This window comes from Labeo rohita, chromosome 13 (assembly GCF_022985175.1).
Source record: "Labeo rohita strain BAU-BD-2019 chromosome 13, IGBB_LRoh.1.0, whole genome shotgun sequence".
Lineage (NCBI taxonomy): Eukaryota > Metazoa > Chordata > Actinopteri > Cypriniformes > Cyprinidae > Labeo > Labeo rohita.
In genome coordinates, this window is record NC_066881.1 from 16347106 (window position 1) to 16359692 (window position 12587).

A 12587-nucleotide genomic window follows, 5' to 3' on the forward strand; every position below is an offset into this window, starting at 1 on the left:
TAGGAAGATGTATAAATGGAGGGAAGAGTGAAGGAAGGAAGAGAAGTGGAAATGTTTTTTACCTCAAAGTCCAGATACTCTTCTCTTTGCTTGTACTCTTCTTGGTCCCTGCTTTTGGTCTTGCGGTCTTGGGGTGTAGAGCGCAGTTCCTGGAGCTCAGCAGATACGGCTCGAAACCGTGTCTCGTGAGACTTGAGCTGCTCCTCCTAGTATCATAATGAAGAAAAAAATCCTCATTTAAAGAGATAGTTCATCCAAAAAATAAGATTCTGTCATCAATTATTCACCCTCATGTTGTTCCAAACACATCTTCAGAACACAAATTAAGAAATTTCTGATGAAATCCGAGAGCTCTCTGATTCTCCATAGACAGCAAGAGTAGTTTCACGGTCAAGGCACAGAAACGCAACAAGGGCATCGTCAAAATAGTCTATGTGACATCAGTGGTTCAACCGTAATTTTACAAAGCTACGAGAATACTCGTGATACTCTCCGCAATGGCACTAGGGTGACGCAGACGAGAAGAATTGTTGAATAAAGTCTTTATTTTTGTAGAATTCTTGTAGCTTTGTAAAATTACAGTTGAACCACTGATGTCACATGGACTGTTTAACTGATGTCCTTACTGCGTTTCTGTGCCTTGACCGTGGAAGTTGTGTTGCTGTCTACGGAAGGTCAGAAAGCTTTTGGATTTCATCAAAAATATCTTAATTTGTGTTCCAAAGATGAACAAAGTTTTTTTTTTTTTTTTTTTTGGAATTTGGTCCTTTAATATGTCAGTTGCGTTGTTGTCTATGCAGGGTCAGAAAGCTCTCTAATGAAATCAAATGACATCGATAAAATAGTCCATATGAAATCAGTGTTTCAACCGTAATAATATGAAACTATGAGAACACTTTTTGTGTGCAAAGAAAACAATCAAAATATCTTAATTTGCGTTCAGAAGATCAATGAAGGTCTTACAGGTTTGGAACGACATGAGGGCGAGTATTTAATGACAGAATTTTCATTTTTGGGTGAACTATGCCTATGTAACTATGTAAAACAGCATTGCAAAGAGTATATTTCTAAGAACTTTGCTCATGTTTTAAATGTTTGCCAAACTTCTTTACATACGCTTGTATTTCTGGTCTCCAGCATTCACATGCATGTGAATGGGAGTGAATGGAGTGAAGTGTAGTGTGATGCCCCTTAAGAGAGAGAGCAAAGTGTTGTTTACCTGTGGGAGTTTGGTGTTTGAGCCTGGCAGAAGAGGGCGGCTGAACTTCTTTTGAGAGCCAATGGCTGCTGGGAAGGGAGGGGCAGAGAACATGGCTGCCACCGTGTTGATGCGGGTTATCCAGGACTGCATTTGCTCTGCGTTGCTAGTGGTGAAATGCAAGCACAGGTCAAACAGAGGGCAGCAAAATAACAGAATTCAGTAGATGGAACAAATATTTCTACATTTTCTCTGCTCAAAGAAACCGTGCACTTTGTGTTCAATACAACTAACACAGCTTGGAAAACTGAGCAATTAGCAGGCAGCTGTTAGGAGAAGACATGGAGTGGAACTGAAGGGGCAGAATGAGAGGGAGAGAGTTTTAGTATGTGTATCTGGGACAGACAGAATAGCTGAGAAGGATCCATCCTCTTGGGAGATACAAGTTGAGTCATTCATCTGAGATGAGAACATTTTGACAAGGGCGTCACCAGCCCTGCATGTAATCAACAACCAACTGAGTGCACTCAGGTGTGTGTGTGTTTGAAAGAAAGTCATTGTGTATTTTTGTGCTGTCCTGTTTCCACAAGACAAAGCAACATGAGCTGTCCATGAGGCTTCTGCTGAATAATTCTTGTTGTGACAAAGTTATGCAAAAGTTGCAAGAAGTTCTGTAAATGACTAAAATTGATTTCATTTCCTTTCAATTATACAGTATAGTTGAAATGTTTAGAGTCGGTACAGTATTTTCATGTTTTTAAAGAAGTCTCTTATGCTCACCAAGGCTGCATTTATTTGATCAAAAATCCAGTAAAAACAGTAATAATGTGAAATATTATTACAATTTAAAAGAACCACTTTCTATTTAATACTTTTTAAACTATAATTTGTTCCTGTGATGGCAATGCTGAATTTTGGCATTACAGCAGCCTACTGAGAACTGGGAAGAGGAGTTAAAAATGCTTGATTTTCAAAAAACTGTCCAAAAATAAAATAAAATAAAATAAAATAAAATAAAATAAATGGTATCAAAACAAGCTTAAAGATGTAAAATTTTGTTTCTGATTTTGAAGTTACAATAAACATAAGAAAACAAGACTTACGGGGCCTGGAAAAGAAAGACCCTCCAGTCAGCAGTGCGAAGGTAAAAGACGTTGGGTCGCTTGCTATAGTCTGCTGCCCGCATGGCTAATGAATGATGGATTGATACCGCATTCTTTAAGTCCTCTTCAGACAGCTGCTTATCTGGACGATATTCATCCTGCAGACCAATTGCAAAGTAGAGGCAAATCACAAATTTTTTTTTAATAAATTTTAATACCTGTACAGCAACCACAAGAAAGTACAGTCTATATAGCATAAAACATTAATGATTAAAATGTACCTTTTGAAGGTAAAGAATCAGTCCTTTTAGTATGGCATAAAATGTCTTCCATCCTCTTTTACCTCGTGGAGCTAATACAACAACAAACAGTCAAAAAGTTAAGGTGATCGTATTTATAAAAATACACTGAAATAATCATAATACTAGTAATCAATCCTGTATTTCTAGTAAAAATAAAAAAAAACCTTAAAACAAGATATATTTACTTAATTTGCAAAACTGTGAGATAACAAGATTTGTTATAGGAGAAAAATTTCTATAAAAATATTTTCTATAAATAATTGCTTTTTAGTTAAATGCATGATGTTTTGAGACATTTAGATCGTTTTATTTAGATCAAAGGGCTCTACACGTCATACAATTAATATACTTTTAAACCACAAATGCTTGTCTTGCACTAGCTCGACCTCACTCATTACGTAAACATGCACATGTGACGTAGGCGGAAGTACCGACCCAGTGTTTACAAAGTGAACGCATTGTACAATTTTGAAGTTGGAGGAGAAAATGAGATGGAGTTTTCTTCCTACCCTACCTTTTTTAACTGAACTACACAGACTAACCACAAGTGACCTTTCCAACATGATTACGTAATGTGTAAAATCGTAGATATGCATCGCAGTGCTAGTGCAAGATGAGCATTTGTGGTTAAAAAGTATTTAAATTAATATTTTTTTTTAGAAAATGACCGAACGTTTTGCTAGATAAGACAGTTATTCCTCAGCTGTGATCGTGTAGAGCCCTTCAAAGCTGCATTGAAACTGCAACTTGGACTTTTAACCCATTGCCCACCACTGAAGTCCACTATATGGAGAAAAATCCTGGAATGTTTTCCTCAAAAACCTTAGTTTCTTTTCAACTTAAGAAAGACATGAACATCTTAGATGACATGGGGGTGAGTAAATTATCAGGAAATTTTAATTCTGGTAGTGAACTAATCCTATAAACTACAATTATTCAGAAAAAGGCTGTATTAAACAACATTACTAGACAGAGCTCTACGCTTACTTTTCTTTAGGAGCACAAGACAAATTTAAGAGCACAGTCAAAATATCAGGGGCACCATCTAAAAAATAATTAAAAATCCGATCAAATATAAGCCTTCCCATTATGAGGTGATATTTGACTCCTCAAAGTGATTTACAGGGGAATTTAGTTTTTACCTTTGTAATGGCATTTTTCTAACTTTATTAAAAGTAAAAAAATATATATTTTATAAGCTTTTTAAAATTTCTAGTTTCAAGTAGAATAAGTTACTAATCAAATGAAATCAGTATTAACAAAATTTGTCCTACAGAGGTGGCATAAAAGAACACAAAAGTGGCTTGTAGGTGTATTTTCATATGTTTGATGAGGCTCAGATGTGGCATGAGTGCAATCAAATTCATCAATTCATGTTGAGATTAATGTTTTAAATATAAAAATTTGAATACAGAAATATTAAAGGATTTAAACAACTGAAAAGACACATTAAAAGTAAAAATAAAACTGCCAGTAGGTGATTGCAAGTCACTGATTTAATTACTGAATCATTCATTCATTCATTCATTCATTTGATTCATTTGAACGGCTGATTCATTCAGGAATAAAGCAAGTGACTGTCTTTATAAATGGGAAATTAAACCACTGACTCACTAAATTTGTTAAAAAAAATATATGTTCATTCATAAACGAAACACTGCTGTGTTTGAACGGAGATGAGCAGCGGCTCAGTTGTGAGTAGTTTCAAACAATTTTTGACAACGAAATAGAGCAAAATCAGGCAATAGTGTTATAGTCACTTAATATTAACGTCTTGTTTATTTAACTGTTGTACTAAAACAATATCTCATTTACAAACTCCCTTAATAATCATTAAAAGCTGTCACTCATCTTAGTTCATTGCAATCTCACAAAGTTCCATTATGATCAACAAAGCTCTCTACACTGCACAATGACTCTTTTATTTACACTCTCTCCACACTTTGTTTATGAATAGATTCATGAGATATGTCTGTGAAACATTACTCAACGCTGCAAAAACATGTAGAAACCTTTGAAGCTTTCCCCAGCGCAAATACAAATATGCTGATCGGGTCAGTCGCACTGGTGCTCCTAAATATTTTTTCATAGTCGCACGGTAGAGCCCTGCTAGATCAGCTAAGGAATGGCTTACTTTTCTTGCCATCAGGATCAGCGTGAACTTTCCGCACGAGAAAGCCGTTCTTGTAGACCTGAGCGCTGGACTGTTGTGCAACACTGACGAGGGGGTTTCCACCACTGCTGATTCGCTTCATAGTGTGCGATGTGGAGTCTTTCCTGCCGTCCAGCTCCGAGAAAGACTTCCGCAGTTCCTCCTCATCGCTGTTGAACACAAAAAAAAGAGCTTTATTATGAACAGTAGTATGCATTCTCATCTTCACTAAAATTCCCTGACTTTTAATATTTACCTTTAATTGTTGTGAAGCTTTTGACTTCAAACACACACAGACACATACAGGTAGTGATTCAGGGAACGAGGTAACATAAAGCACCATCCAACCTCAATTACAGGCATTTTTATTGTGCATTTGGAGTCACTGATAAGGACTGAAACGGCATCTTTATTGCCTAGTGCTTGGCACAGTTGAATTTTATCTACAGTACATATATCCAGCTGAGTGACAGCTGTGCAGGGAGTGCAGTCAGGCACCCCGGAGAGCCCCTGAGGTCTGGACCGCTAAACATTCCTCTCTAACTGCTACGGAGTACAGCACATAGCCTTTGCCTTCACATGATAATGCTCTCATCTGTTGCTTAGTAACTGCTGGCCTCCACACTAGTAACCAAGAGAGCCAGCTCAGAAGATGGAGCGCCATGGGAGAGGAAGAGAGGGAGAGAGCAGGCACATAAAAATGGTGACTGACGTGCATTGATTCATAGAGTGAATGATGGCCTTTAGCTGAGAATCACACAATGCTAAATAAATGAAAGTGCAATGAAGTGAATCAAACTCAGAAATGGAGGGAGTGCGAAACAGAGAGACAAAAAGAGCGGAGGGACAGAGCGTAGGGATGCTGAGATGGACTAAGATGAAAGAACTGCTGCTGAATGAAAGAGAATAAAACAATCGCTCGTGCTTTTCTCCTTCACACATAAACAAGGGTACTGCAGAACCCCTCAAGAAGCAAACGCAGTGTACATGAGAGTTAGTATGTGTGTGAGAGAGACAAAGAGAGAGGGCTGTGTTTAAGTCTGCACATTAGCCAGTCAAAGATTTCAACCCGTAATTATGGAGAGGCAACTTGCGGTAACCATGGCAACAAAATCTGGAAAGCCAAAGTCGAAAGTAAGGGCTTAGAGCATCACACGGCTCTGGCCAGGTCATAAATACACACACACAGTACAAGCACTCTTTAAAAACAAGCAATGATTTGTAACCATTTTCAACCTTTCAGTGAACAGCTCTTAAGAAAACCATTATTATTTTGTGTAAACAACATCTGAATAATCTAAAAAAGCTTTTTCAACTATAAAGAACCTTTTGTGCGATAAAAAGGTTCCATGGATGCTAAAGGTTATAAAGAACCTTTAGAAATATAATAAAGAACCTTTATTTTTAAGAGTGTACAGTTCTACATAGAACCTTAAAGAATTTACTCTTCATAGTTGGAACATCTAAAGTATTCCTTATGTGGTTTAATTAAAAGAGCACTACTGGACTCTTTGTAGCCTGATGAAAAAGTTCTAAATAGAAACAGAACCTTTTAAGAGTTCCAAAGATTATAATATTTCATAGACTCGTTTGCTTTATTGCCACAACATTTCAGTGATTAAACAGCTTGTACTAATAGAGACAAGCTTTGTCACTAGAAGAAACTAAAATAACAAATGCCAAAAAAGTAAGACTTCACAATAAGGTTGTATTTGGTAACTAGATTAGTACCTAACAAGAAAATATACTTGTAAAGCATTTATCAATCTCATTTACTAATGCATTACTAAAATCCAAAGTCATATCTGTTAATATTAATTAATGGTCATGAGCTAACAATGAACAATTTTGGTTATATATATACATATATATATTAATTTATTTATTAATAAATTTATTAATAAATACTGTAACAAATGTACTGTTCATTTAGTGTTACCAAAATAATAATAATAATTAAATAATTAAAACTATTATATTAAGTATTATTTAATAGATCCTAAAGAATCCTTTTATTTCTATCTTTAATGTAAAAATGGTTCATTTTTTATAGAACCTTAAGTAAAGAGTTTTTTGAGTCGAGTACAAACTTACACTACTAGTCAAAAGTTTTTGAACAGTGAGATATTTAATGTTTTTTAAAGAAGTCTCTTCTGCTCACCAAGCCTGCATTTATTTGATCCAAAATACAGCAAAAGCAGTAATATTGTGAAATATTTTTACTATTTAAAATACCTGCTTTCTATTTGAATTTATTTTAAAATGTAATTTATTCCTGTGATCAAAGCTACATTTTCAGCATCATTACTCCAGTCTTCAGTATCACATGATTCTTCAGAAATAATTCTATTATGCTGATTTTCTGTTCAAGAAACATTTGTTTATTATTATTATTATTATCATCAACATTTAAAACAGTTGAGTACATATTTTCAGGACTCTTTGATGAATAGAAAGATACAAAGATCAGCATTTATCTGAAATAAAAAGCTTTTGTAACATTATACACTATACCATTCAAAAGCTTGGAGTCAGTATATTATATTGTGGAAAAGAAATGATAGAAATGAATACTTTTATTTAACAAGGATGCTTTAAATTGACTAAAAGCAATGATAAAGACATTTATAATGTATATTTTCAAATAAATGCTGTTCTTCTGAACTTTCTATTCATCAAAGAAACCTAAACCTTTTTAAACTAAGAATAATAATTTTTAATTAATAATAATTTTTGAGCAGCAAATCGGAATATTAGAATGATTTCTGTAGGATCATGTGACTGGAGTAATGATGTTAAAAAATCAGCTTTGAAATCACAGGAACGAATTACATTTTAAAATAAATTCAAATAGAAAACTGTTATTTTACATAGTAAAACATCATTCAAATTTTTACTGTTTTTGTTGTACTTTGGATCAAACAAACGCAGGCTTTGTGAGCTGAAGAGACTGAAAAAAAATAAACATAAAAAATCTGTTAAAAAACATTTGACTGGTATTGTATAAAAAACCTTTTTTTCCTAAACGTGTTCCTTAATAAGCACATCTCAATGAAGAAATGAAAGGCCTTTCCAGCTAAAGGATTCTATAATGAGCTTACACCACTGTTAAATCAATAACACTTCTAGAGGCATTGAATTATTTTCAAATGTTTTGGATGACACTGGATGAGGAGGATGGTTCTCTTGAATCTGTTGTAGTGAAAAGGAGCCACTAGGGAAAAACATTGAACTTACATTGTCCACTGCAGCTTTTCATTTTTGATGGAGTTGTAGAGAGCCTGTTAAAAGAGGAAAACAACAGCATTAAACCACACAAACCCATCAACAGTTTTGCCCTTTGCGTGTATACACGAATGTGCGCTCAAACATCCCACTGACGCATCTAAAAATAGCAACAGAAAGTTAACAATAACCATGAACCACAAACAGGTTGCAGCAACACTTTTCTCATTTTGTTTAAACAGCAATGAAAACAGTCTAACCATCATTAAAAGGATCTAAATTTCCATGATCCTGCAGTGTTACCTTTTGCTTTTTCTTCCTGGTTTGTGGGTGATTTTGGCCATCCTGAACTTTCCCGAGCAGATCAGGGAAAGCCAAGGGCTTTAAGGAACGCGAGCGAGGTGCTTTGGTGTAACGAAACGGGTCCATCACGCTGAAGTCCCGTCCACATCGCACCGAGCATAGTGAGCGAGAGCGGAGACGACCAGAGGAGTGAATGCTGTTGACACCAATCATGATTTTTCGAGATACAGGATCCACAGATGAGAAAGTGAAGGGTTTAAAATCAAACAATGTTAAATTAAACTTGACAGAGTCTTGATGTCTTTTTTCCAAGAGTAGAATCCAGAGCGGCGGAATGAGTTCAAACAGCACGTCAAATGACACAGTGGCAAACTCAAAGTCTTTGGCAGTGGCGAAGCTCTTTGGGAGATCCTTGAGGGTGTCACATAGGCATCAGGCCTTCGGTAGTGATTCCAACTCGTGTATTATGGATCCCTTCCTATTCATTATGCATGTAAAAACATCTGCAAATCCACCAGCGCCATTTTGCATCAAACTTTCTGCTTTGACCGAAACAACAAAGACGATTAAGGGTGAGGATCTGCGGCCAACATCCAGTTGTTTCCTCACATACATCCTCGAGTTCATCACACCTACACGCGTTCACCGACGCATGCTGACACGCTCACAGGTGCGGTGCAGATGGCTTGTGAGGACCGTGATGGTGGAAGGAGATAATTGGAGAAGAGGACAGACGGATGAATGCGAACATCATTGAAGCAAATGCATGAGATAAACACACATGGGCTCATGCAGGGAACAGACTGAGAGGGTCTGACTTCCACCCACTCTCAAACTGGCATCCCAAAACTGTGACGTCACCTAACGTCCCCCTCTGGGACGGAAAAATAGACATCAGACGTGTGAGAGACAGAAGGACCAGACCGGAGCAGGAAATCGGCGAAGAAACAAGACAATCCTGTTGCTTTGTGCCGCTTCCTCTATTCCATGTAGTAGAAGTTTTCCAGAATTCTCTTTCATCCCTTTCTTTCTCTTCGAGCTGGTATCCTCACGCCCGTTATCCAATTTGCAGTTCTTTCACACCTGATTTTTTTTCTCCCTTCCACGAAACAGCTCTGCTGCACGGCTGTAGGAACAATAGAGGTTTGCTGTCTGAGTCCTGCGCTCTTTTTATTCTTCTCCTCACAGTCTTTTTCCTCCTCCGTGATGCAGATAAAAAATGGGCTGTGCGGTGAGAATGAGATCTTGTGAGGGAGGAGTGTTCACCCTCCCATCTCTCTCTTGCATTCACAATCTCGCCCGATCTCTTTCACGGTCCCTCTCTCGCGCTCTGCTTCTCAATTGATGTACCCGTCTCCCAGCATGACTGACAAATCACGGCACTTGAATGTTCGATGAGCCCACCCTCCTGTGAATGTCAATCAGTTTTCAGGCTCTCGAACGTGCAAATCCTCACATCACGTTACTGCCATACTCTCAGTTTCAATACACATAATGTAAAAGAGGTCTGTTGTAATGTATAGCGATAATAAATAAGGAATAAACCTGTTGCTGTAATTTATTATCATGTTAATTAAGATAACTGAGTATGCTGGCATTCAAAATTATTATTAAAAGGTTCATCGGATGCCCATTTTCCACAAGTTGATATGATTCTTTAGGGTCTTAATGAAATTTCTTAATGTTAGTGTAAAACAATACCATTTTACCTTGTCAAAAACAGATCTGTTCACAGCGAGCCATTTTGGCGCATGTCCCTTTAAATTCTAATGAGCTTTGCTCACCCCGCCCCTCTCTTCCACGGGGTGACAAACCATACTCTGAGAGACCGTAAACTTTAGCTGCAATTAGCCGTGAAACTTGCTAACTAGCACACTATTAGGAAAGGCGATTTGCAAAGATTAATTGAAAAAAACCTTTATACTCACTTCTTCTGTAGGTGAAATTGGATCACAAATGATTCACGCAAACATTTAGGGAGATTGGCGTGTGCATTCCTTTCCAAAACAAACGTAATCGCATTTTCAGCAGCTCAGATGTCGGGAGTAACGACTGCTATGTTCATTATTACATCCAACAACAGAGCACCTCAATCGCTGAGACATTCTTGTCTACCCCTGCTCCGGCGTCAAAACGCGGACTATTCACAGCTCACTCAGGGCGGGACTAAGGTAAAACACCAGTGTCAATCAACTGTGCAGAACTACTCTATTCTGCCAGGAATCTGGCTTGATCTGAGAAACAGGTTATTTTTTATAGGGCTTTTTAAAAAAGCACTGGGGGGATTTTTATCATTATAGGGTGGTTGTATACACACACTGCCAACACACCTTTATGTTCAAACAATATGTAAAAGTGAATTTTGCATCGGATGATCCCTTTAACCGTCAAGTTATTTGATACTGACTTTACTGTAAAGGCTAGAAATATCATTAAAAAATACAATTAAAATAGAATAAAAATTAAATGAATCACATTTTAAATAGGTAAATATACTAGATTTAAAATGTTTATTAAAACCATTTAAATGGAATTAAATGTTACAATAAATAATTGATAACTGATTTAAAATGCAATGTCGCTGAAAAACCTTTTTTGTAATTATTTGTCAAATTTACTAACCATTTCTAAGTGAAAATTGTTTTAAAGGTTTAGTTCACTTCCAGAATAAAAATTTCCTTTTAATTTACTCACCCCCATGTCATCCAAGATGTTCATGTCTTTCTTTCTTCAGTCGCAAATAATTTTTTTGAGGAAAACATTCCAGGATTTTTCTCCATATAGTGGATAGGGTAGGGCATAATCTTTTCATTTTTTCATTTTAGGAAATGTCCGATTGTTTTGACTAGATAAGACCCTTATTTTTCAGCTGGGATTGTGTAGAGCCCTTTGAAGCTGCACTGAAAGTCAAATTTGGAAGTGCAAACCCTTGGGAACCATAGAAGTCCACTATATGGAGAAAAATCCTGGAATGTTTTCCTTAAAAAACATTTCTTTACAACTGAAGAAAGACATGACATGGGGGTGAATAAATGATCAGGAAATTTTTATTCTGGAAGTGAATAACTGAACTAAGCCTTTAAAGGGGTTAGTTTTACATGTTGTTTGAACATGAATGTGTGTTGGCAGGGTGTGTACACAACCACCCTATAATGATAAAAATTCACCCAGTGGTATTTTTTTTTATCTTTATAATATCCCCTTTTTTAACATCAAGGCATTCTCAGCTTCTTGGCTATGTGACATCACACCGACCAAGGCCGCACCCACGATAGTTGATTGACACGACCGTCTTACCTTAGATCCGCCCTGATGAGCTGTAACAGTCTGACTGCCATTGTGTCAACTCCGGTGCAGGGGAAGACAAGAATGTCTCCGATTGAGGCGATCTGTTGTTGGATGTGATAATGTGCCACTGAAGGATTAACATTACTTTTGTTTTAGAAGGAAAAGCGCCCGGAAATATCTACATAAATGCATCTATGTTCATGCAAATCATTCATGATCCAACTTCACCTACAGCACAAGTGAGTGTAAGGGTTTTTTATGCATCTTTGCAAATTGCCTTCCTTAATAATGTGCTAGTTAGCAAGTTTTACAACTAAATGCGGCAAATGTAAACAGTACTGCTCGTCACTCCACAGAAGAGAGGGGCAGGGCGAGCAGAACTCATTAGCATTTAAAGGGCAAGAGAACGGCTCGCTCAAAAAAAGGGCTAATTTTGACAGGGTAAAAAGGGTGGTTTTTTTACACTGCCACTGAGAAATTTTAACCAAAGTAGTGTTATAGACTTCTCATTAAGACTCTAAAGAATCATATCAGCTTGTGCAAAATCCGTTGACCCTTTTAAAGAATCGGACTGATTTAAACATGAAATTTTCTTGTAAAACATAAATAAAACGTGTTTAATGTTGACAGTTATTGCAAAGACCTTGTACAAATTGCTTTTCTATATCCATCAGCCAAATGCTTTATCCGTTTGCCAAATGAGTTGCAAAATATAATTGGACAGTTCACACACGGGAGCAGCCAATGAACAGTCGACTTACGTTATCAATAAGAATTACGCAATATAACCAGTCACTGGGGATATTATTGAAGCAGTGAATTAATTTGGTTGGTGCGGTTTCTTCTGCCACTGTGCTCACTGATGCAGCCTGTTCTCTCTCTCTCTGTCTGTCATAGACAGCTCTGGGACACTGGGCATCCCATAGTCTGAGTCTAACTTTATTCAAACGTGACCTGCTTTTATTTGGCCACTGCCAGACAGCCAGCAGTTGTATAGGGAGGATTTATCTGCTCAT

General features: G+C 37.0%; 1 protein-coding gene across 1 annotated transcript in view; it reads right to left on the reverse strand.

The window, feature by feature from the left end:
* Positions 1–12587, reverse strand: part of psda (pleckstrin and Sec7 domain containing a) — a 40504-nt gene that overhangs the window by 2632 nt on the left and 25285 nt on the right. Inside the window, exons 11-16 of the mRNA XM_051126251.1 lie at positions 7993–8036; positions 4738–4925; positions 2583–2653; positions 2302–2459; positions 1220–1364; positions 63–206 (exon numbers count right to left, since the gene is read on the reverse strand). Coding sequence (XP_050982208.1) covers positions 63–206; positions 1220–1364; positions 2302–2459; positions 2583–2653; positions 4738–4925; positions 7993–8036 — 750 coding nt within the window. The remainder of the gene's footprint in view (positions 1–62; positions 207–1219; positions 1365–2301; positions 2460–2582; positions 2654–4737; positions 4926–7992; positions 8037–12587) is intronic.